Here is a 26,813-nt window from a genome sequence, read left to right as displayed (position 1 = left end):
TTGACAGTCAAAAACTACAAAATTCTTATTTATGATCCAGAACATTTTTATAGGACCCCAGACTCTTGGTCATAGCCTAGGCTTTCCCAGAAAAGAGAATTTGAAACAAAGGTTTATGCACAAGCACTTAATGCAGAATGAGATACAGCATCAGGAGTGAAAGAAAGGGAACACAAGCAGAAGAAAAGCGGACTTGTCAAGGATACATTATCAAATTTGCTGTTAGTATGAAGTAACTAGGTGTTCAATCACGTTTGTCCCCCTGAAGCATGTCTTAGGAGACATCCAACAGATCCCCATCCCAGGAGAAAAAAGGAGAAATAATCTGCTCATCAGCCCCCATTTCCCATTAGTCAAATCTTCACTCTGAATCTGAGCAGTTCCATGTAGGGCACTTGCTGGTGACAGACCCCTCTGTGTCCCCACTTACTGCTTTGTTCTCTTTGTTTTTTAATGTTTGGCCATGCTGCATGGCATGTAGATCTTAGTTTCCTGACCAGGGATGCAACCCTAGACTACTGCAGTGAAAGCGAGGACTCTTAACCACCGGGCCAACAGGAAAGACCTCACACTGATTGGACTTTTTTGTTTGTTTGTTTTTGCTGTGCTCAGTCTTTGTTGCAACTCTTCCTTGCTCCATACAGGCTTTGTCTAGCTGCGGTGCAAGGGCTTCTCATTGCTGTGGCTTCTCTTGTTGAGGACCACAGGCTCTAGGGCATGCCGGCTTCAGTAGTTGTGGCTCATGGGATCTAGAGTGCTGGCTGGGTAGCTGTGGTGTGCGGCCTTAGTTGCTCCACCCCATGTAGGAACTTCCTGGACCAGGAATGTAACTTGTGTTCACTGCATTGGCAGCAGGATTCTACCACTAGACCACCAGGGAAGGCCTTACTTATTGTTGACTGGGAAAAGAGGAAATACACTGTAACCTCCTAGACCCTCCAAGCAGAACAAAGAACAGACTCTAACAATTACTATTTATGGAGGTAAACAATGCACAAAGAAAGACAGGACAGGCAAGCAGGAGTAGCCATATCTTAAACAATAAATCATTCACAAGGACTTGGAAATTGGCCTTCCCCATATGAACATTCCAGGCCATCGTACTGGAACATAAGAGACCACATCAAAGAGATGGAAACCATGACAACTGTAGCAATCTAGATCAGGAAGCCCTAAGTAGACCCAGAAGCCTAATGCAGGCATTTGAGTGAGTGGAGCTGAGACCAGAAGAACTGTCCAGCTAAACTTAGCCCAAATGCTGACACACATAATGGTGAGATAAATTAATGGTTGGTGTTTTAAGCAACTAAGTTTCGAAGTGATTTGTTATACAGAAGAAGCTAACTGATATCTACCCTTTGACATCTGAACACATGTGTTGGAGCAGTAACAGTTCTTAGGAAATGATAAAATGTTAATATTCCTTACATCATTTCAGTGGTTTCCTGTTCTTATTTTGGCTGTGATTTCATGTAATATATTCATATGTCATTTTGCAAATAGATGTGGAAATATGTACCTAAAAGGGAGTGCAAACAAGAAAAACCCTAGAACTTTAAAAACAATAACTACAAAACAGATGCTGTCAGAACACTGAATCAGTGTCTCTGGAAACTGAAATGAATACATGAACCTAGAATTTGAACACTCACTTTTCAGAAGGAATGAAATAAACAAATTCCATTCAGAGTTGCCAAAGGAAATTTTAGATGACTCATGGGACACACATATATATCTGAATAGTTCTGGCGTTCAAAGTCTTTCCGTTAAACTGTCCTCCTAAGCCATCTTCTGGAGTCAGAATCCTTCCAAAGCACCTTCTTCATTGCCCCCTTCACATCCCTGTTCCTCAGCGTATATATGAGGGGGTTGGTCATGGGGATAATGACAGTGTAGAAGAGAGACATAAACTTGTCCTGATCCTGGGAGCTGTTGCTGCTGGGCTGAAAATACACATAGATGGCTGTGCCAAAGAACAGGGAGACCACTGTGAGGTGCGATCCACACGTGCCAAACGCTTTTCTCTGCCCTGCAGTGGACTTTATTCTTAAGACCGCCCTGACAATCTGACCATAGGAGAACATGATTAATGAAACAGGTGTGAGAAGAATGATGACACTGCCAAAAAAGGTCACATACACATTCATAGTGGTGTCAACACAGGCAAGTTTGAGAAATGGAGGGATCTCACAAAAGAAGTGGGCTAATTTATTTCTCCCACAACGAGGCAAAAGGAAGACAAGCACTGTCTGCAATAAGGAGTTGGCAAAACCAGTGATCCATGAAGCAGAAGCCATCAGGGCACACAGACAGGGGTGCATGATTGCTGTGTAGTGAAGGGGCCTGCACACAGCTGCATAGCGGTCCAATGCCATAACTCCTAGGAGAATACATTCTGTACATCCCAATGCCAGAGAGATATACATTTGAACTACACAGCCACCAAAGGAGATGGATTTGTCTGCTCTGCTGAGATTAAATAGGAGCTGTGGAACAATGCTAGTTGTGTAGCACATGTCCAGAAAGCTCAAGTTAGACAGGAAAAAGTACATAGGAGTGTGAAGACGTGGGTCCAAGTAGGACAATGCAATGATGGTTGTGTTTCCCAGCAAAGTGAAGATGTAGAAGATCAAAAGGACCACAAAGAGGACTGACTCAAGCTGAAGCCTGTCAGAGAAGCCCAGTAAGATAAATCCAGTGAAAGAACTTTCATTTTTCTGTTCCATCTTTTGCTAGCACATGGCTCCTGTCAAATCAAGCGTTTAGCAATTTATTAAAAATATCTTCCAAAAAAGCAAAGAGATGAAGAGGAAAATCTATCATTTTCAAAGACATGGTCATGCGATTTTATATGCAACTATTTGAATAAATGATGTATTCATTGAAATTGATATATCATAAATCAATTAGTTCTTTACTATTCACAAAAATTACATATTGAATTTAATATAAGAAAATAATAATAATAAAATCAAGTCATGAACTTTGGTTTGAATCAATCATAAATATAAAATGCCTGTTTTGGATTGAGTTTAAAGGATGAAAGTATGATGATTATTTATGTACATCTTAGAGAAAGTGGGAATGAGGGAAAATCAAGGGAGAGTGATTAGAAAGAGTAAGAAAATGTAGACAAAGGGAGAAACTTTATTTTAAATATGTATCTCATAATTCTACATAACTTGATTTGCACATACCTCACATGTAATAGAACAATACAAAATGATCTCTAAAATGCATTCAGATATAGAAATTTATGAGCTAGAATGTACTTATACAAAGGATTATATTACATTCAATGTATCACTAAGATACTTTCTCATAGATACATTCTGGCAAAAGTTATCTCTACTCCTAATGCATTATATATATTATATATATATTATATATATTATATATTTGTGAATGCTATATCCTTGTCTTTTTGTATAGTAGTAAAAAATAAATTGCTCAGAGCCTGAAAATATCATCTTCGATTATAGTGCTCAACTTTTGTCCTTGAGATACCTAAGATTTCTATACCAATTTAACAAGAACTCCAATAATTTATTCATTGTGCATAATCAGTTCACGGGCTTCCCTGTTGGTTCAGTGGTAAAGAAACCGCCTGCCAATGCAGGAGATGCAGGAAAGGCAGGTTCAGTCCCTGGATCGGGAAGATAACTTTAAGAAGAAAATGGAAACCTACTTCAGTACAGAGAATCCTTTCAGGCTACAATCCACGAGGTCAAAACGAGTTGGGCTTTACTCAGTGACTAAACAAAAGTAGTCACTTCACAACAGAATTTCAAACTCCAGTGACCAGAACTTACCTCTTCTTTCTGCTGATTTCAGTTTCATATATTACCGACAACTAAAATGCCTGGAATTCCTATAGGAGATAGGATTATTCACTATCAACATTCTAATGACAATGAAGAACACATAAATGAGGAGGCAATGGATCTATCACAGCCTCAGAAATAACACTTCTAATCACTATGGACAGAGGTTGGCCAGGTTGGGGAAAAGAGGCTGAAATGGGAATTCCTTTGCATGCTGTTTATTGAGTGAATGTCCTCAAGACAAAGAGAATCAGGGAAGCAAAACAGAGCAGACAAATGTGTTAAGCAAGGATGTGATCTCAAATGGAATACATGAACATGATCTCATAGAAAGCTGGAAAATGAGCTTTTTCAGAGCTGTCTGCTGATAAAAATACTGTGTCTTCACTTACACAATCACTGCTACCCACGTGCTGCTACCTGAGTGTTTCAAGCGGGGCAGAAAAGAACTGAATTTTAAATTTAATTTTAATTCAGATTAATTTAAATACCTATTTATTTAAATGTGACTAGTTACTACTGTACAGAATAACAAGCTGTAGAGCATGCTTTGTATCAGATTTAGTTCCACCTTGACAAAAAGGCAGCCTTTTATAAATCTCACCAGTCTGTCATTGACTACAAGCTGCCCCAACCATATTCAGAACTTCTGGCAATGTGGCTCCATTCAACTGATGGCAATTTTCTAAAGAAGGAAATGGCTGTGAAGCTGTCAGTCAATACTCATGACAAATATGGTGTGGATCAGTGCAGCAGCCAGTACAAAATATCTGAGCTGGACACTGAAACATTCACAAAAAATGAAAGTCCATTCATACAAAATGTACAGTCCATTCATAAGTGTGTTGCAAGGATGAAGGACGGTCACCAGTGTACATTACACATCACCTTGTCATTTGCCTAATTTACCAATAAATTAAACCTTCAGATCACCTTTTGTGACCCATGTTTCTCCTCTCAAATTGGTGTTTCTCCTCAACTGAAGAATGATCATTTTTCATTAACAATAAATTTTAAAATGCATTGACACAATAACCATGAAATGGACATTCATTGTTGTAACTGCAAAATTAGTGTGTGGAAAAGTACACATGTTCATTTCTTTAAGAAAATAAATATTTTAAAATGATAGATATTGACAATACACTTTAAGAAACCTTCTGTAATTTCAGAGAAAATAGGAGCTGAGGAAAAAATGAAAGTGTATAGTCTAATATGTTCACATTCACATATGTGCTATTACTCAATTACTGAAGGACATGTTTTATGACAGCCAAATATCCTGAATTTAAATTGCTCCATATATCCATACTGAGACATAATGAATACACTACAATACGATGAAATGTCTAAGAAAAAAATGTTGGCTTCCATAAGGAACAGTTAAGTTCTTAAAGTTGGTGAATTTTTATAGGAATTTCTGTTTCTTTTACCAACTGACATGTACATTACTCAGTGTAACCTTTAAAGAACACTTGTAACTGAAAACAAGTTAACTTACCAATTCCTAAAGTGCTACAGAGATCGAGTTCCAGTCCTCTCAGTGTTATTCACCTTATGTGAGTGTCCTAAGCTGTTCCCTACCTCATTTCCAGTTCCTGCCTTTAATACAGCACTGGGCATAGGAACCTGGGTATGTAGACTAAGGATGCAGGTTGCATGCAGTGAGTACATAAGTTGACTCTACCAGCTTTGGAATATCCTTAAGTTTTCCTTAAGTAAGAAGATGCTTTCTCTTGATAACTTCAAATACCTTCACAAGGTACTGAAGATCAGCATTGCGTCTAGCTGGTAGGATGACATAGGAAGGCAATTTCAAACTCTCAGGATTCCTTCTGAATATAATGTTTGGCTCTATGATGAAGAGCTCATTATGAAAGCATGAGATTGGCATGAAACTGCAGCAAAACTAGCCTGGTGAAAATGGCTTACCTGGCTGAAGTCTCTGGGGAATGTTTGTCCTATACCATTAATTAGCTGATGTTGCCTAGCTGCCCAGAGATGACAATCCTCAGGGAAAATGAATATCAAGGAGAAAGTAAGAGGAAACTTAATCTGCCTCTTTTATAACTTCTCATAAATGACAGAGCTTAGATAATTCCCTAAACTTCCCAGTTATCTTAGCTCTCCTCTTTTAATGGCCTAGATATTTTACTAAACACTGAAGACTTTTTTATACAATTGCAAAAAAAAATTCTCCATATATAAATAAGAACTCATCAGTCACTTAATTTTAGATGCAAATTAATTTTTATCTAATATTCATAACCAATTTTTAGGGATCACAGAGTTACCAATTCAGTTCAGTACAGTTTAGTCGCTCACTTGTATCCGACTCCTTACTACCCCATAAACTGCAGTACACCAGGCCTCCCTGTCCATCACCAACTCACAGATCTTACCCAAACTCAAGTGCACTGAGTCAGCGATGCCATCCAGCCATCTTATCCTCTGTCGTCCCCCTCTTCTGCTTCAATCTTTCCCAACATCAGGGTCTTTTAAAATGAGTCAGCTGTTTGCATCAGGTAGCCAAAATACTGGAGCTTCAATATCACTCTTTCCAGTGAACACCTAGGGTAGATCTCCTTTAGGATGGACTGGTTGGATCTTTTTGCAGTCCAAGGGGCTCTCAAGAGTCTTCTCCAACACCACAGTTCAAAAGCATCAGTTCTTCTGTGCTCAACTGTCTTTACAGTGCAACTCTCACATCCATACATGACTACTGGAAAAACCATAGCCTTGACTAGACGGACCTTTGTTGGCAAAGTAATGTCTCTGCTTTTAATATGCTATCTAGGCTGGTCATAACTTTCCTTCCAAGGAGTAAGTGTCTTTTAACCAATTAGGCAGTGTCTACCTAATCTTTAAGGTAAATATATTAAAGGTCAACCTCTTGAGAAACCTGTATGCAGGTCAGGAAGCAACAGTTAGAACTGGACATGGAACAACAGACTGGTTCCAAATAGGAAAAGGAGTACGTCAAGGCTGTATATTCTCATCCTGCTTATTTAACTTATATGCAGAATACATCATGAGAAACGCTGGGCTGGAAGAAACACAAGTTGGAATCAAGATTGCCGGGAGAAATATCAATAACCTCAGATACACAGATGACACCACCCTTATGGCAGAAAGTGAAGAAGGGCTAAAGAGTCTCTTAATGAAAGTGAAAGAGGATAGTGAAAAAGTTGGCTTAAAGCTCAACATTCAGAAAACGAAGATCATGGCATCTGGTCCCATCACTCCATGGGAAATAGATGGAGAAACAGTGGAAACAGGGGCTGACTTTATTTTTCTGGACTCCAAAATCACTGCAGATGGTGATTGCAGCCATGAAATTAAAAGACACTTACTCCTTGGAAGGAAAGTTATGACCATCATAGACAGCATATTAAAAAGCAGAGACATTACTTTGTCAACAAAAGTCCGTCTAGTCAAGGCTACGGTTTCTCCAGTGGTCATGTATGTATGTATTTGAGAGTTGGAGACGTGGGCCTCCAAAACATACCTCTGAAAATCAATGCAGTTTGTGTCCATGAAATCCATGAGACTATAAGGAACTGAGAAACAGGCTCACCCAGACTCACTGAGGCTATCTCTCCAGGGCACAGCACACAGACACAGACTGAAACCTCCAGCTTCTCCCTGAAAGAAGCCTATTTCCTTATCTTAAAAGCTAAGACTTCTAACACAAATCTAGGGGTCAACTGCAATCCTCACCAAATACCTGAGAAGCCAACAGGTGTCATCATCATGCCCTCCCTCTGTCCCACCCCAGGTCACCAGTGTCTCTGTGAAGAGTTTGTGCACACATATGGCAGCCCAGGGGTTGTGGTTGCTGCCAGAGGGCACACTCCTTGATCACCTGGTTCAGTGGCCTGCGTTCCTGCATCCAACAGGACAGTAGCAAAAAAAGAAACAGCCTGTAACTGGCTACCTGTACCCGCCCACCCAGGGCTCAATGTGGAGGGAACAGAGAGAAACACCCATCTCCCAGTCTTCTCCTGAAACAGGTATCATTGCATATTTGAAAAGCTATTGCCTCAGGTTTTGGTAGATTGCCTACGATGGCAATGATTACCTTGCCCTGAATGAGGACCTGTGCTCCTGGACCGCAGCGGACAGGGCGGCTCAAATCTCCAAGCTCAAGCTTGAGCAGGGCGGTGCTGCGGGTCACAGTTGGAACTACCTGGATGGGGACTGCAGAGGGTGGCTCCACAGACACCTGGAGAACGGGAAGGACACACTGCAGCGTGCAAGTACGAGGGGCGCGAGGCCTCCCTGATCCCCCCTAGGGCTGGACCTGTGTTCCAAGGAGAAGAAAGTGGGTCCTTGTAGAAACAGGGTCCTGGCTTCTTGTCGGGAGAGGGAGAAATCTACCCAGGTTTTCATATTCTGTACAAGAGAGTGACTGACCTGTGGCCCCACTTCTCTGAAGGACAATTAAGGAATCCAGTCTCTTTGGGGAAGAAGCAGGAACCCATCCCTGAGATAACTGGTCAGCGGTGCCCCTTCCCCCTGGGTGCCATCTTGTGAACCATGACTGTCTCTCAGGGCCAGGTCTCACCCTAAGAGCATGTTTGGAGGCCTGACTCCAGCTTTTCTGAGTCATTCAGCCTCCACCCAAGTCAGGACCATGACTCTGTATTCACTCCCTTACATAGTGCCTCCTACCTTGGCTCTCACCGTGACTTCAGAACTTTCCAAGGATTCCAGAACATGCCCAGACCTCCAAGTTCAGGCTGGTATCTGGTGTTTGTGCTGCTTCTTTTCAAACCCACTGTCCTGTTTATTCTCAGGATGGTCACAGGATGCTGCTTCAGGGACCCATGGAGGTAACACTAAGTGGGAATTTTCTGATTCATCCTCCATAGACCCTCCAAAGACACATGTGACCCAGCACCCCATCTCTGACCATGAGGTCTCCCTGAGATGCTGGGCCCTGGGCTTCTACCCTGAGATCTCACTGACCTGGCAGCGTGACACGGAGGACCAGACCCAGGACATGGAGCTTGTAGAGCCCAGCCTTCAGGGAATGGAACCTTCCAGGAATGGGCAGCTCTAGTAGGCCCTTCTGGAGAGGAGCAGAGAATCACATGCAATGTGCAGCACAAGGGGCTTCAGGAGACCCTCGCGCTGAGATGGGGTAAGGAGGAGGCTGCGGTGGAGCTTCTTCTCAGATAAAGCTGGAGCCTTTCTGGACCCCTTCAGCAAGGTCAGGACTCAAACCTGAGGTCTGGGGCCCTTCTCTTTCCTCCACAGAACCTCCTCAGCTCGCCGTCCCCAACATAGGCATCTTTGTTAGTCTGGTTCTTCTTGTGGTCACTGGAGCTGGGATCTGGAGGAAGAAGCGCTCAGGTAGGGAAGGGATGGAGGGATCTGAGATTTCTTGTCTCACTGGGAGTTTCAAACTCAGGTAAAAGTTTACCTGCCTGGTTTTTGGAAAGTACCCTCCACACACACATGTGGATTCTGAGTTAATGCTAACACTGACCCTTTTGTAAAGTACATGTGAAAATGTAAGACAGATTTTTCACCTTGTAATTCCAGTTGGGGGCCTGTCTCTCAGCACATGAAGATCAGAGGCGAGGGTCCCTGCTGAGGACAGACCTCCAGGAGGGCAGTTGGTCCAGTCATCCCAACAGAACCTTTCTTCAGTCTCCTGATTTTGTCCTGGATTTTGGCCACATTTCCAGAAAGTTCTGTGGGTTCCAGGATTAGGGGGTTCCTCTAGGATCTCATGACTCAGTCTTCTCCATGGCCTCGCATGTGATATTTTCTTCTTGCAGGTGAAAAAGCAGGGAGCTACACTCAGGCTGCAGGTAAGTACAGAGGGGATGTGATTCCTGAGACCCGTGTGAGAGTGCAGACAGGAGGCCATGGGGGACAGACCCTCCTCAAAATTCCTTCTCTAAGTTTCTCTCCTGTGGATTCTGACCACATCCTGGTTTTGTTCTCCTCCAGGCACTGACGGTGCCCAGGGCTCTGATGTGTTTCTCACGGTTCCTAAAGGTGAGACCCTGGGGCATCTAGATTGGGAGAGGAGTTGGAGCAGAGGGGACACACTGGGTGGCAGGGGTCTCTGAGTGGGACATGTGAGAGTGTGGGGGGCTGTGGAGAATGTCAGCCTTTACATGACCAACCTGAACTGGTTCCTGATTATTTTCTCTCACAGTGTGAGACAGCTGTCTTGTGGGGACTGAGTGATGCTCTGTCCCATTTTGTGACATCAGATTCCGGGACCCCTCTTTCTGCAGCAGCATCTGAATGTGTCTGTGCTCCTATTAGCATAACATGAGGAGTTGGGGAGACTGGTCACCCCTGCCCACCACACCCCCTCCCCACACTTGACCTGCGTTCTCCTCCCTGATCCACTGCCCTGTTCCAGCAGAGACAGAGCTGGACCCTCTCCATCGCTGTCTTCACTTCGTGTGCACTGAGTAATTGTGTCATATTTCCTTTGAAAATAAAATCTATTTATATGAAAGTTTTTTCTAACTGGTGCTGTGAAGGTTTGTAGGGATAACAAATGAGAGGCTTCTAAAGTTTGAGAGAGAAAGTACATGGAAGCACTGAGAACCTTCCAGAATTGTTATGCTTGCTGTGCTCAGTCTGTTGCAGGAGGTACAGGAGGAGGCTGTGAGGAGTTGAGCATGGTCAGGGCCTGTGTCCAGCCAGTGGTCAGTGTATCGTGGCTTTATGTGGTCAGTCTTGGCTGGGTCATCTTCTCAGCTGCTTTGTCTTTGTCCTTTCAGTGGCTCCCTGTCCCACCAGGACCTGTGTTCTTATGAACTCGAACTCACCTGGGCCTTGTTCTGTCTCTAGGACCATAGGCAGTCAAGATTTCCCATAACCAGGTCAGCCTAGCTCATGCTAGGTCCTGCCTGCATGCCTTTCTTTGTGTTTATGTGTTTATATTTTGCTTATTTCATTTATTTTTGAATAATGACTGTTCTTTTTCATGTGTAGAGTTCTGGTCTCATTCTGCCTTGGGTGTCCTCATCTCTGACTGCAGCAGGAGTCATTTTCACTAATGATTATCCTCACAAGACAAAGAGGTCCCTGCACACAGGATCTCAGTGGTATCAAGAGAGAAATTCTCATCTCTCCCAGCTCTAAGACTGTTTCCTGGATTCCTCTTTCCATTCTTTCTGCATCCTTTATAAGGAACCAGATTTGGGGATTAGCATAGAGGACGGACACAGTTGTTTCACATTTTGTCTTAATTCTTGCTGGATTTCTACCTTCTCTGCATCTTGGTCCTCCCTCTCTGCCCTTAGATCTAGTAATCCTAGTGCTGGCTCCAATCCAAGCTCATGGGGATTTATAAAGCAGCATCTAATAGATTCACAGTAGGTTGGAATATAGGACATACAAACCTGATATCATCTTTTCTGAAGAGAAAATATCATTATGTGTAGAGTGCAGACTGATCTGTGTGGGAGGGATGGGAGATCAGCCCTTGTGGGGAAAATACAGGCAGCACTGACATCAATGCGAATGGATGTTGTGTTGTAGCGGCCAAGAGGGAGCAAGTGGCCTGAGGTCACAGTAATAAAGACACAGTCTCTAGAATAGGGAGGCACTCCACACTGATCATTCATTCAACTGATATTTGTTGTGTGCCAGAGAAATGACACACCATTTTTGCATCTAGAAAACCTCAGTGGACTAACAACAGACACACCTTGTTGGCCTTGTGAAGTGTGTTCTGGTGAGAAGGGGCAGAGTGAGCCTAGTAAGTGAGGGAATGTTTACCTTAGAGGTTAGTAAGTGTTTTGAGGAAGCATATGTGTGTAGGAACAAGGAAGGTGGCTCTTTTAATCATGTGGTTAGTGCGGGCCTTATTGAGAAGGTGATTATTGAATAAAGATGTGAAGGACATGAAGGAATGTCCACACAGATGTCAGAGGAAGTTCTCTCTGGGCAGAGGAATCTCCTGTGCAAATGCACGAGGGAGGAGAGTGTCTGTGTTCATGAAAGAGCCAGGAGGCAGGTGCAGGTGGAGGAATGAGGAATTGAGATTCGATCCCATGTTTCACCAGATCATATAGACCTAGATGATATTACAAGGGTGTTGATGTTGTCTGAGTAAGATGTGGATTTCATAAGATGCTTTTCACAGAACACAATCCATTGTGACTACTCTTTAGAAGCTTCAGTCTGGCTGCTGTACATAATCAGGAGGTGACAGGTGAGTGATGCACTAAAGGAAACTGTAGGAAATGGTGAGGTGACCAAGCTGGAGATGCTGGTGCTCAACTAGACCTCTCATTAAATCTAGACATTTGGGAGTAGAGCCTGAGAATCTATATTCATAACAAGTTTGTGGCTGATGCTGCTGACTATCAGATCACAGATTTAGTAGTAAGGATATAGACAAGGATTCCCACATGGCTGTGCATCAGCCTCCCCTGTAGGACTTGTTCATAAAGGAATCCTGGACTCCATGCCCAACACTCTGAAAAGCTGGGTCTAGGAGGAGACCTGAGTATTTTGTAAGAAGCCTGACAAGCAGTCCTCATGCTTACTCAGGTTTGGATCTACTGAGGCTTGTGATCAGAGAGTGATCAGGATGGGGAGGGGCTTAAATCCACATTTAAATGGGAAGAAAAAGTCAAGACATTTTCTGGGTGATACACGTTTTCTCTTCTAAGCAGTATAGGGATCTGGACATTTTAGAAAGTAGTCTGATATCTTAAAGTCTCTGAGTTGCTAAGAGAGCAGATCTAAATGACGGACTCTGAGATGCACACAAGTGTCCATGCCTCCTGGGTTCACACCTTGTGGACTCTCCTCCCCTGAGTGTGGGTGGGAGCTGTGACCTTCTTCTGACCAGTAGAATATGGCAACAGGGACATCACTCCTGAGATTAGATCACAGAAGAGCAAAACCCCATCTTGCTGGCTGATTTTCTCCTTGTCTTCCCTGCTTGCAATCTCTGATGAAGGAAGCAGCTGGGCTGGAATCATAATTGTTTCACAAAACTGAGGTCAGCCCCCTACCAACATCCAGCAGAATACTAAGGCCTCCAGTCTAACAGCTCAGAGGAAGACACTTAGTGTTCTCCCCTCAGGCAGCCCTTGCCTTTCTTGAAGGCAGACACGCTGCTTTCTCTTTACAACATAATGTCAACTTCTCTGGCGATCCTAGTTACTTTCCTCTAGCTCCATCCAGGAGGCCCCGGAAGGGAGCAGCAGGCAGGGTGGGAGGAAGTGCTGGTGAGCAGAGGTGTGGCCAGACCCCTCCTTGGAGAGATGTTCCCAGGGAGTCAGTTGGAAGAAGAGTAGTCAGGGCAGTGAGATGAGAAGGAGAAGACTGAACAGCCCTGGGACCTCAGGTCCACATGAGGCTGTGTTTCAGGCTGTGAAATATCACAGTGATAAGGAAACCCTGCACAGCCCCTGCTGGTCATCCCCCTTCAGCATCTGTAAAGCCCAACTCACACCCCAGATGCAAACACCCCTGATGCCCCACAGCCCTGATGTGAGCCCCTCTTCCCCCACCTCCAGCGAACACACTCCATCAGCCAACATAGGCCCAACTCTCCTGTCACTTCAGACCCTGGGACCACCTGTAGTGAGTGTGGGAAACACAACAGACTCCCTGCAGGTCTCAGAGCCCAGAGGAGAAGGAAAGTTGTCAAAGCCCAGAGGAGGTGACCCTTAGTGAGGCAGGTGGACAGTCTATGGGAGTCAACACAGCAGAATAAGTACACACTTGGGCTCAGTGGTCAGACTGTTTCATTCGAATCGTGGCTCAACCAACTGACAGTAAGTCAAGCTCCCAGAGATCTATTTCCTTGTCTGCAAAATGGGCTTGAGAGCTGTCCCTATCTCATGGACTCTTATGAGATTTAAATTAATTTATGTAAATACTTGAAAACAGTACCTGACATGTTTATTAAGGGAGAATCCTGGGAAGGAAGAGAGCCCAGGCATGTGGCTCCTGTTTCTTTCTCCAAAGAGGATGAGGATAACTTCTCCCAACACTCATTATCTCAGCCTCTTCTTACTTGTGTGCAGAGAGAGAGCAGTCCTGTCTCTTATATCCCCTGAGGAGAGGGGCACCAGGAGAGGCCAGGATAGGCCAGAATGAGAAAGCATCAGAGCAATGGACAGCCACATACATTACAGCAGTGGGAAAACACAGCTGTATATTGGTCATTTTTCAGTGCATATACAGCTCTTGGAGTACAGCATCCACACATTTCTTGGTGTTACCTCTAAGCTCACACATTACCTGAGGCTTTAAGAGGTCCTTCCAGGAGCTTCCCTAGTGGTCCAGTACTTGGGAATCCATCTGCCAATGCAGGAGATACCAGTTCAGTCCCTGGTCTGGGAAGATCTCATATGCCACGGGGCAGCTAAGCCTGTGGTCACAACTGCTGAGCCTGCTTATTCTGGAGCCCTGTTCCGTGACAAGAGAAACAACTGCAGAGCAGCCTGCATCAGTTTAGTTCAGTTCAGTTCAGTCACTCAGTCGTGTTCGACTCTTTGCAACCCCATGAATTGCAGCACGCCAGGCCTCCCTGTCCATCACCATCTCCCGGAGTTCACTCAGACTCACGTCCATTGAGTCCATGATGCCATCCAGCCATCTCATCCTCTGTCGTCCCCTTCTCCTCCTGACCCCAATCCCTCCCAGCATCAGAGTCTTTTCCAATGAGGCAACTCTTAGCATGAGGTGGCCAAAGTATTGGAGTTTCAGCTTTAGCATCATTCCTTCCAAAGAAATCCCAGGGCTGATCTCCTTCAGAATGGACTGGTTGGATCTCCTTGCAGTCCAAGGGACTCTCAAGAGTCTTCTCCAACACCACAGTTCAAAAGCATCAATTCTTCGGCGCTCAGCCTTCTTCACAGTCCAACTCTCACATCCATACATGACTACTGGAAAAACCATAGCCTTGACTAGACGGACCTTAGTCGGCAAAGTAATGTCTCTGCTTTTGAATATACTATCTAGGTTGGTCATAACTTTTCTTCCAAGGAGTAAGCGTCTTTTAATTTCATGGCTGCAATCACCATCTGCAGTGATTTTGGAGCCCAAAAAAATAAAGTCTGACACTGTTTCCACTGTTTCCCATCTATTTCCCATGAAGTGATGAGACCGGATGCCATGATCTTCGTTTTCTGAATGTTGAGCTTTAAGCCAACTTTTTCACTCTCCTCTTTCACTTTCATCAAGAGGCTTTTTAGCTCCTCTTCAATTTCTGCCATAAGAGTGGTGTCATCTGCATATCTGAAGTTATTGATATTTCTCCCAGCAATCTTGATTCCAGCTTGTGTTTCTTCCAGTCCAGCATTTCTCATGATGTACTCTGCATAGAAGTTAAATAAGCAGGGTGACAATATACAGCCTTGGCGTGCTCCTTTTCCTGTTTGGAACCAGTCTGTTGTTCCATGTCCAGTTCTAACTGTTGCTTCCTGACCTGCATACAGATTTCTCAAGAGACAGGTTAGGTGGTCTGGTTTTCCCATCTCTTTCAGAATTTTCCACAGTTTATTGTGATCCACACAGTCAAAGGCTTTGGCGTAGTCAATAAAGCAGAAATAGATGTTTTTCTGGAACTCTCTTGCTTTTTCCATGATCCAGCGGATGTTGGCAATTTGATCTCTGGTTCCTCTGCCTTTTCTAAAACCAGCTTGAACATCAGGGAGTTCACGGTTCACGTATTGCTGAAGCCTGGCTTGGAGAATTTTGAGCATTACTTGACTAGCATGTGAGATGAGTGCAATTGTGCGGTAGTTTGAGCATTCTTAGCCTGCATACGTACGTACATACATACAGCTAGAGAGTAGCCCCTGATCTCTGAAACTAGAGAAAGCCCACATGCAGCAACAAAGACCCAGCACAGCCAAAAATAAACAAAATTCAAAAGAGAGAGAGACCATTCCACTGTTACATTAGCTGAGTGCTTCGCAGGGATGGATATCTGATAAGACAAGTGAGTCCTGACCATGTGATGTCTCACCTCCTTTGCCCCAAATGGGTCCTTTTTTATCTCAGGCAACATTGATAGATCACAAATTTTAAGTCCAAGGACAGCCATTATTGCTGACAGAGTGTTGCAGGCAGGGAAGATAAAGCTTATATTTAGTGAATGTCAACTCATGCCGGAAAAGGTTATTTGTTATTCATGTCATAGCTGATATTTGTTGTCTCAGGGCCTCTTGGGGGAATGATGTGTTCAATCCTTCTTGAAAGGCTATTAACAGCTTCCACATCTTATAATTCCCTGAATCTCCTGGAGAATTGTCTGTCAGGTACATTATCCCCAGGGTTGCCACTGGGAAACCCACAAGGGGATGAAGTAACTATTACTAGAGTGGAGGGAGCTTGTCAAGATTGGGTTCCCAGAGGCTACAAAGAGCTATAAATTTCAATGTAGGGAAGCCGACATTGTGGTCACTCCAGTTCTTACTAAGCCAGCCATACGTTCTGCAAGAACCATTCCATCTCTCATCCTTGTATATCTAGGGGGTGGGAAATGCAACATTCTCCTGTTTTTGTTTTTCCCATTAGCCTGGAGGCTGACTTGGAAGAGAAAGTCTCATCCCAGAAGGTTACTAATATGGGCATCTGGTAAGTGCGATAGCTTTAATTGGTCAAAGCCACTAAGAAATGAGTCAGACTTGGAAACGAGCACTATGTGACTCTCTATCTCTTTCTGCAAATCTACTTTTTCCTTCTCAAGCTGCAGACAGGTTTCCTTTGCTATTCAGTCCACACAGCTTGAAGTGGCAATAGATTAAATTCTAAATTTTCATATCTTCTCTGCCCAAGAACTAACCCTACTTCACCTGGCCACCCCCCACCACCCCTCAAAGACCCCTGAGTGAAAGGGCAGGGACTTTGATGGAAAGATGGAGATAATCACATGGCCATTTTCTCTTGGAGATTTTTCTTTAAGCTGAAGAAAAGGATCTACACACTAGAAGTAGCTACTGACAAGGTAGAGAGGCCTTCTACATTTTAAATGCAGAGTGGTGAAAGTCATTGGTATTTTGGGACCCAGAAAACTCAGGGCTGCATCAACACTAGTCACACTGGCAGCTCTGAGAGCATTGGTGCCTGACATAGCATCATTTTTGTCAAAGCAAGCACTGGCAGAACAGTAGTGATGAGTGATTTAGATCAGAAGGGGAAGAAAATAGAGGGTTCTATCCACCAGGCCGAGGGAAAAGAGTTCATGTGAGAACTCTCTGGGTACTCTAAATATAAAAGGTGGCAAATGATAGAAGCAGAAATTTCTTTTGTGCCAGCCTGATGTAGAGGTGAGGGAAAGTACAGAGAGAAGAAACTTCCCAGGAAAGACTTTTAATAATTTTCCCCCTTCTGCTTCTTGCAAAGCTCAGAGCCTGCCTCCATCTTTTTTATATTCCATGGTGAAATGTTGTAGTCTCCACAGATATTAGAGAACACTTTTCCAGTGAACATTTTTGAATGCCCCCTATGTGGGAAGAGCAATGCCAAGTGATATGATACAACTCTATCCTGTGTTTCCTGAAACTGTATCAGCCTGAAGCCCAAGAGTAATAATAAACAACAGGCTGTTTTTTCATCTACTATTACAATCCCTGCAGTCTAAGGAAAGTTGCTTTAATTATTTCTGGCAGTTCCCCAGAAGTTCTTGCATGAGCTCTGTGTTCTCTGGAGTCCAAAGAACCAATGCCTTTCTCCATTTTGCCTATCTGTATGTAGAACACCTCTCTCTTTCCATTCAGTTTTATTAATCAATCATTAAAAAATTAGTTTAACAGAATCCCTCCATTTTCTTTAGTTTCTGCCACAGACTCTCCATCCTTTTGGCTAAGACATAAGATAATGGGGAGGGTTAAAAACCAATAGTAGAATCAAAGATGTGTTGTCTTGCATTCTCTGGCATGCAGCTCATTCTACCCCAAAATCAGTCTGTCTTCATAGGCAAGTATAAGTATTGGCTTATAAAACTGAGTTTCCCTATACAAATATAAAATCTGAATAAAATCCAGTCCACGTGCTCTCCAAAGTATCTTACAAGTGAAAAAGAATCATGAAAACAAAAGAACAAATACATAATTATTTATATTTATAGATCTTCCCTGGTGGCTCAGACAGTAAAGAATCCACCTGCAATGTGGAAGATCTGGGTTCCACCCTTGAGTTGGGAAGATCCCCTGGAGGACAGCATGGCAACCCACTCCAGTATTCTTACCTGGAGAATCCCCATGGACAGAGGAGCTTGGTGGGCTACAGTCCATGAGATCACAAAGAGTCAGACATGACTGAACAACTAAGTACTACACATATATATATGTACATGTGCGTGTTGGTCACTCATGTTCAACTCTTTGGGACCCCATGGACTGCAGCCCATCAGTCTTCTCTGTCCATGAGATTGTGCAGGCAGGAATACTGGAGCAGGTTGCCATTTCCTCCTCCAGAGGATCTGTCCGACCCAGGGATCCGACCCACATCTCCTGCATTGGCAGGCAGATTCTTTACTACTGAATCACCTTGGAAGCCCGTATATATTTGAATAATGTATATTTTATATATTTATTATGTATATTTTATATATAGTCTCAATGGCTACTTAGCTTAGAATAAAAGTCACTATAAAATATGCATTGAAAACACATACTTCTATATGATATAAGAAATAACTTCTTAAGTTTTTAAGAAGTATATTCATTCACTCAACAAATACATGTTGATTGCCTCCAGTATGTCAGGAGGCATAGTGATTTAAAAAAAAAAAAAGACAGACAAATGTCCTGATCTTATAAATCATCTATTTTATTGATGCAGATTAGAAAATAAATAAGAAATTATTTTTTAAGAAATAAGAAAATTCTTGATAGTAATGAATGACATGAAGAAAAATGCAGGGCAGTGCAATAGAGAATACCTTGAGGAAAAATTCAATTGAGGCAGTCAGAGAATTTCAAGACAAGAAAAGCCAGATAGACATAAACTTTTAGTGTATGTTAGGAAATTCTAAGGACGAGAAATTGAGCATGGCAAGAGAGAATGCTAGAGAGGTAAGAAAAGGATTATGGAGAATCTTTTATGCCATAATAAGGAATTTGGAATTGGAGTTGAAGGCAATTGAAAACAACTAGAAGTTCTTAAGAAGGGAAAGTGAGGAAATTTTTGTTTTAGAAAGATAATTCTTTTGTTGTTGTTCAGTCAGTAAGTTGTTTCCAGCTCTTTGTGACTGCATGGACTCCTCTATCCTCTGCTATCTCTGGAGTTTGCTCGGACTCATGTCCATTGAGTCAGTGATGCCATCCAACCATCTCATCCTCTGTCAATCCCTTCTCCTCCTGTCCTCAATCTTTCCCCAAATCAGGGTCTTTTCCAGTGAGTCGGCTCTTCACATCCAGTGGCCAAAAGTTTGGAGCTTCAGCACCAGTCCTTCCAATGAATATTGAGAGTTAATTTCCTTTAGGATTGACTGGTTGATCTCCTTGCAGTCCAAAGGACTCTCAAGAATATTCTCCAGCACCACAATTCAAAAGCATCAATTCTTTGGTGCTCAGCCTTCTTTATGATCCATCTCTCGCATCTGTACATGACTATTGGAAAAACCATAGCTTTAACTCTTTGGCCTTTGTCAGCAAAGTGAAGTCTCTGCTTTTTAATCTGCCATCTAGGTTTGTCGTAGCTTTCCTTCGAAGGAGCAAGCATCTTTTAAATTCATGGCTGCAGTCACCATCCACAGTGATTTGGGGGCCCAAGAAAAGAAAATCTGTCACTATTTCAACTTTTCCCCTCCTGTTTGCCAAGAAATGATGTAACCGGATGCCATGATCTTAATTTTTTCACTCTCCTCTTTTACCCTGATCAAGAGGCTATTTAGTTCCTCTTCACTTTCTGCCATTAGAGTGGTATTCTTTACAAAATATGAAAGAAAACTTGAAAGAAGGAAGACTATAGGAAGTAAAATGAATTTTAAGTTTATTACAAGTATTCAGATGAGAGATGATGAAAGTCTGACATAGGCAGTATAATTAGGAATGAAGAAAAGGAATATGAGTGTGAGAAAAGTGAGAATCAATGGAGCTTGGTGATGCACTGGATGAGTCAAGGATAATCCTAAATTTTCTGGCTTTTATTGAAAGCTCCTTAAGGGTAGAGACCATGCCTTTCTTGTCACCGCTGTTTATATTTATTTAATAATAAGATTCTTCTTCCCCAAAAGCAATATCAACAAGACTTAAGAATTGATTAGATGTACAGGTTAACGAAAGGTAGAAGTCCCAGGATGACTGCCAAGTTTTCTTTTCTTGCATAACTGGATACACTGTGGTGCTATTTATTGATAAAGGATACATGAAGAGAGGAACAGTTTTCAAGCAGGGAGGAGGATTTAATGGATTCAGTTTGGGAAATCTTAGATACAAGTGTCTATGATATCCAAGTTGACATTCAAAGAGCACTGGGAATATGAGCCTGAATATGAAAGAAAGTTGCACTAGAGAAACAAATTTGGGAGAGATTGGCATACAGATAGTATGAAACCCAGGGGATGAATAGACTCATCCACGAATATCCGTAGGATGAAAAGAAAACAAGGCATAAGATAAAAACCAAAGAAATGCCAACATTTCAGGGATTGTCAAAAGAAGTAAATTCTGCAAAACAACTGGAAAGAAATAGCCAGAAAGATTAGAGGAAATCTGAAAATAAATCCAAAGAGGAATAGAATTTCTCTAGGAAAGAATCCTAAGAGGTCTAAAAACGCAAGGACTGAGAAGTGTCCACTGAATTCTTTCAAGAAGACTTGGCAGAGCAATTTATTGGAATTCCTGGGGCAGTAGACAGAATGATATGTGATGGGAAATAAGTAGGATGTGGGGAAGTCAGTTCTGTGAGGGGTTGTGTCATGGAAGAGAGAGTCAGGAAGAAGCCAGAAGTAGTCATGGATCTGGAAAGGGATGTTGAAGATGGAAGATACTGAAGCTGAAAGTATGGGTCCAACAGAGCAGGAGAACATTCAAGTTATAGAAGAGAGAAGGGAGTTTTAAGAGAAGTGGGAAAGTGAGAGGGACATATGTGGAGGTGTCAATCTTTTCAGGAAAGAAAGATAATGCTTTTTTGTAAAAGGAGGGAAGGGGGAAAGGAAGGATAAATGGAGATGCAGACAAGTTTTCTGCATCATGTCAAGAAGTCAGGCACATCCATCTTGCAGTGGTTTCTATTTTCTGTGAAACTACCATAAGTGAAGTAATTGATTTGAAGGGACGTGCTGGAGTAAAAAATTTGAGAAGATTTAAAACAGTCATTGTAAAGACAAGAAAGAAACCTGCTTTACCCCTAGTCTGGTTTTGTCAACCATAGTTTGCATTTTTTGAGTAATCACTATTTGCTAAAACCTTTGCATACACCAACTCATTTCATTTTCACAACAACCTTTAAAGAAGGTGCCATTTTTATATATGAGAAAATTAAGATTTAGAGATGTTAAGTGACCTGGGGCCTCATTTCACTGTGGCCGACCTCAGAGCCCACACTCTCCAGGATTTTTTCTGTCTCTTGGAGAGTACTCCATTCTTCTGAAATTATTCACATGTATATGTGAACATTTGTCCTTTGAATTATTTTCCATGACAATTATTTAATTTTCTTATTTAATTACAGTATTTTCCATCCACAACCTGATTTCAAGTTTCTTGCGTTAGGAGCTTTGTCTTCTATTATTTTGTGTTTTCTACAACTCCAAGAAATGCGGGAGCACAAGTATTAACAACACTTTATAAACATGAAGCCTTTTTTTTGTAGTTATGGTTAAAATATTACTAAATTATTAAAAGAGAATCTTTTAAATCAGCCATATTTGGACATAACTTTCTGTATGTGTTCTTCTTTGCCCTTATCTACTAAAGAACACATAGTGTATTATATAACTACATGTGCTATATAACTTTTAAAATTATTTATAAATATTTTCCTGTTTCTCACAGTGTTCAGGTAAAATAATTTTTGGAGGTTTAACTTTTTAAACTTGTCAGGCACATTACTATGTTTTTTCTTTTTATCTTAAAAATATAAAATAGTTTGTTTACATCTTATGAATCCTAAATGGTAGATGTCTGACTTATTTCCAAGAACAGTGGTTCATATGGGGTTGAACAAAAACCCGTAAAATATTCATCATTTAAATCTCCATGTTTGGCATGGAGTCCTTTAGTGTGTCAGACTCACAGATATGTTCCAACACACAGCTGACAGGCAGCCACACAAAATGGAGAATGTGCAACAGTTGGTATCAACATGGAAAGTAGGAAGAGAGTCTTTGCCTACTGTGGGGAGATATACAGAGATCCTCCGAAACCTCAGAGGAGGAAACGTTCCAATAAGTAAATCAACTGAAGAAATGGATGGTCATGCCTAAGGTCCACTGACCTTGGGCTTCCCTCGTGGCTCAGACAGTAAAGAATCTGCCTGCAATTGAAGAGACACGAGTTCAATCCCTGGGTTGGGAAGATCCCCTGGAGAAGGGAATGGCAACCCACTCCAGTATTCTTGCCTGTAGAAATCCATGGACAAAGAAGCCTGGCAGGACACAGTCCATGAGGTCACAAAGAGTCGGACATGACTGTGACTAACACACAAGGTCCACTGAGGCTTGGTAGAGAGCATCAGAGAGGAAATAGGATGGGCTAAAGAGAAAATATTTAGTAAATGAGACAAGACTAGGTGAGCATGTAAAAAATGAGAAGGAAACATTTTTTTTCTGTCAAAAATATTTCATCCTCCAGGACTTCCCTGGTGGTCCAGTTGCAGGGGGCACAGGTTTGCTCTCTGTCGGGGAAATCCACTTGCCGCAAGTTGCAGCCAGAAAAAAAGTCATCCTCTGGTCTTCATGCAGATACATTCAAATAATGGAAAGGCAAAACCAAACCAGCATCTCTGAATTTCTCCTCCTGGGTTTCTCAAGTTGGCCAGAGCAACAAGAGCTGCTTTTTGCACTTCTCCTGTGTCTTTACTTAGCAGGGCTGTTTGGAAACATACTCATCTTGCTGGCCATTTCCTCAGACCATTGCCTCCATACTCCCATGTATTTCTTCCTTGCCAATTTGTCGGTGGTGGACCTCTGCCTTCCTTCATGTACAGTACCCAAGATACTCCTGGACATCCAAACACACACTCAGTCCATCTCCTATCCTGGCTGCCTGGTTCAGATGTATTTCTGTATGATGTTTGCCAATATGGACAATTTCCTTCTCACGGTGATGGCCTATGACCGTTATGTGGCCATCTGTCACCCTTTGCGTTACTCCACCATTATGACCCAGCACCTCTGCATCTCCCTCGTGGGTGGACCTTGGGTGATTGCCTTTTTGAACCCCCTCTTGCACACCCTTATGATGACTCGTCTGCATTTCTGCTCTAACAATGTCATCCACCATTTCTTCTGTGATATCAATGCTCTCCTCCCTCTATCCTGTTCTGACACCAGTCTTAATCAGTTCTTGGTTCTTGCTGTGGTGGGGCTAATCTTTGTGGTACCCTCAGTGTGTATCCTGGCATCCTACAGCCTCATTATCTCTGCTGTGATGAAAATTCCATCTGTCAAAGGAAAATTCAAAGTGTTCTCCACCTGTGGATCTCACCTTGCCTTGGTCATTCTTTTCTATGGAGCAATCACAGGGGTCTATATGAGTTCCTCATCTAACAGTTCAACCAAAAAAGACACAGCAGCATCAATAATTTTCATGGTCATAGTCCCTGTGGTCAATCCCTTCATTTACAGCCTAAGGAACAATGAGCTAAAGAGGGCTTTAAAGGAGATTTTAGGCCAGAGCAAAATCTTCTCCCAGTGATTCATTCTGGCTGAGTTCAATAGGCGGTGAATCCTAATGAGATCATTATTTTCATTCTCATCATAATTGAAAAACTGTGACAAAATACCTACTTTTGCTTTATTGACTACTCCAAAGCCTTTGCCTGTGTGGATCACAACAAACTGTGGAAAATTCAAGAGATGAGAATGACAGACCACCTGACCTGCATCCTGAGAAATCTGCGTGCAGGTCAAGAAGCAACAGTTAGAACTGGACATGGAACAATAAACTGGTTCCAAATCGGGAAAGAATACATCAAGGCTGTATATTGTCACCTTGCTTATTTAACTTATATGAAGAGTATATCATGCAAAATGCTGGGCTGGATGAAGCACAAGCTGGAATCAAGACTGCTGGGAGAAATATCAATAACCTCAGATATGCAGATGACACCACCCTTATGGCAGAAAGCAAAGAAGAACTAAAGAGCCTCTTGCTGAAAGTGGAAGAGAAGAGTGAAAAAGTTGGCTTAAAACCCAACATTCAGAAAACTAAGATCATGGCATCTGGTCCCATCACTGCATGGCAAATAGATGGGGAAAGAGTGGAAACAGTGACAGACTATTTTGTGGGGGGCTCCAAAATCACTGCAGATGGTGACTGCATCCATGAAATTAAAAGATGCTTGCTCCTTGGAAGAAAAGTTATGACCAACCTAGATGGCATATTAAAAAGCAGAGACATTACTTTAACAACAAAGGTCCATCTAGTCAAAGCTATGGCTTTTCCAGTAGTCTTGTATGGATGTGAGACTTGGACTATAAAAAAAGCTGAGCACTGAAGAATTGATGCTTTTGAACTGTGGTGTTGGAGAAGACTCTTGAGGGTCCCTTGGACTGCAAGGAGATACAACCTGTCAATCCTAGAGGAAATCAGTCCTGAATATTCATTGGAAGGACTGATGCTGAAGCTGAAACTCCCAATACTTTGGCCACCTGATGCAAAGAGGAGAAGGCAATGGCATTCCACTCCAGTACTCTTGCCTGGAAAATCCCATGGATGGAGGAATCTGGTAGGCTGCAGTCCATGGGGTCGCTAAGAGTCGGACACGACTGAGCGACTTCACTTTCACTTTTCACTTTCATGCATTGGAGAAGGAAATGGCAACCCACTCCAGGGGACGGGGGAGCCTGGTGGGCTGCTGTCTATGGGGTCACACAGAGTGGGACACGACTGAAGTGACTTAGCAAGATGCAAAGAACTGACTCATTTAAAAAGACACTGATGCTGGGAAAGATTGATGGCAGGAGGAAAAGGGGTCAACAGAGGATGAGATGCTTGGATGGCATCACCAATGCAATGGACATGAGTTTGAGGAGGATCCGGGAGTTGGTGATGGACAGGGAAGCCTGGTGTACTGAAGTCCATGGGGCTGCAGAGTCAGACACAACTGAGCTACTGAACTGAACTACAAAATACCTCATTAAGCTTGACACCTACCTCACTTTGCTACAAACTCTAGGAATGACATGATCATAGGACTTATCCACTTGAGTTCCCTAAGATATTAATAATGTGGCAAATATTTAAGTCTCTGAAAATCACAATACAAATATGCAATCAGCATTAAAGTGCATCATTAAGACATCCCATATGGCTAGGATTAATGCAGCAATATGGGGAAAACATAAAAGATAATTTCCCTAGGACTGCCTAGAGTAGACAGGAATAGGTAATTACATTGTCATTCATGAAAAACAGTAGAGAATAAATGGGCTATGTAATGAAAGTTTCAAACCATGACTACAAGTTGAGGTAAGAAAAACAAAGATATTAGTAAAGGCTTAAGAGGTCAAGTAAGGCTTCAGTGAAAAGACAGTACTTTAATCTGGGGCTTAACCACAGATGAGTTTTACAAAGGAATAATGAAAATATTCAAAATACATGAGGAAGAAGTTTAGGTAAGGAGGACCACGGTGTGTATGAGCAAACGTATTGACTAAATTAACCTTAATGCAGTGAAGGGTCCATATTGGGATTGGTGAGAATGAGGGATGGATTATTTCTCACCCCAATGTTATATTCATGTTTTATAGCTATATTGCATGCATTTACTATAATCAGTCTTTATTCCTTTATGTTAAAAATAAGATTTATATCTGTTGTCTATGTGTATATCTATATATCTTCATGATGCTCTACAAAAAATTACCTGGGAGGCTATTAATTATAAATTTAAATTTTAAAATTTTGTGTGGTTATTTACTCTGCGATATGCATAGAGTCGCCTATATGAGCAGACCCTGCCAGCAATAGAAAGCATATGCCCTTGTTAATTTTGATTTAAAAATCATATCTGATTTAACATTTTCTGTGTCCATAATGTTCCCCAAAGCTCTGCAAAGAGCATTGTTCCATAGGCAATAAGTCCCATATTTTAAGTCAAACCATCCAAAATATTTCCTCAAAGCTGGTTTTTAAAAATGTTCAATCATTCTTTATGACGTGATCTCTGAGAGACAGAAATAAAGATAAAAAGATAAAGATGAGATAAAGATACAGGTTTTTTTCTTAAAAGACATCCTGCTATAAACGTGTATTTACTTATGATAAGAAGACCTTCTACAAATTACCTTTGTGGTTTTTACTCTTTTATGATGAGAGAGAGATCAGAATTTGTTGGAGTATGTAAAGATCAATGCAAATAACACTGGTGCAAAGACAGAAGCAACAGCAAAAATCAACTAGTTCACAATTCCCTGACTCTTGAGATATCTTTGTGGGTACCAGATATATTAGTTGCAAATAAGAAATCAATTATTCTTAATTAAACAGAAAGCTTAATGAAAAAGTACTGTTCATTATGAACTCATCAGGAATTCATAAAATTGCTGGAAGGGTTGGAGAAGCAGACTATCGATATAGGAAACTGAAAGAAATGGAAACATGCTCTTGGACTGGAAGAATTAATATTATTAAAATGGTCACACTGCCCAAAGCAATCTACAGGTTTAATGTGACCCCTATCAAATTACCCATGACATTTTTCATATAAATAGAACAAATAATCCTAAAATGTATATGGAGCCATAAAAGACCCGGAAGTGCCAAAGCAATGCTGAGAAAAAGAACAAAGCTGGAGGCATAACCCTCTCAGACTTCAGAAAAAACTACAAAGCTGCAGAAATCAAAAGAGTGTGGTATTGGCACAAAA

At 42.1% G+C, this 26,813-nt stretch overlaps 2 protein-coding genes and 1 pseudogene across 2 annotated transcripts; 2 read left to right on the top strand and 1 right to left on the bottom strand.

Annotated features, from left to right (window-relative positions):
- Nucleotides 1–1,766: 1,766 nt before the first annotated feature.
- LOC138425884 (putative olfactory receptor 2B8) lies at nt 1,767–2,741 on the bottom strand. The gene has a single exon (XM_069564279.1). The coding sequence runs from the start codon at nt 2,724–2,726 to the stop codon at nt 1,767–1,769; it is 960 nt and encodes a 319-aa protein (XP_069420380.1). The 5' UTR covers nt 2,727–2,741.
- Nucleotides 2,742–5,844: 3,103 nt separating this feature from the next.
- Nucleotides 5,845–10,311, top strand: LOC138425883 (BOLA class I histocompatibility antigen, alpha chain BL3-7-like; annotated as a pseudogene).
- A 6,174-nt stretch (nt 10,312–16,485) lies between these two features.
- On the top strand, nt 16,486–23,638 carry LOC138425651 (putative olfactory receptor 1F12P). The gene is made up of 2 exons (XM_069563779.1): nt 16,486–16,500; nt 22,688–23,638. Exon 2 carries the CDS (start codon nt 22,697–22,699, stop codon nt 23,636–23,638), a length of 942 nt encoding a protein of 313 aa, XP_069419880.1. The 5' UTR covers nt 16,486–16,500; nt 22,688–22,696.
- The last annotated feature ends 3,175 nt before the right edge of the window (nt 23,639–26,813 follow it).

The sequence above is a fragment of the Ovis canadensis genome, chromosome 20 (genome assembly GCF_042477335.2).
Source record: "Ovis canadensis isolate MfBH-ARS-UI-01 breed Bighorn chromosome 20, ARS-UI_OviCan_v2, whole genome shotgun sequence".
Taxonomy (NCBI): Eukaryota; Metazoa; Chordata; class Mammalia; order Artiodactyla; family Bovidae; genus Ovis; species Ovis canadensis.
Note: the sequence above shows the minus strand (reverse complement) of the source record. Positions and strands in the feature narration are given on the sequence as shown.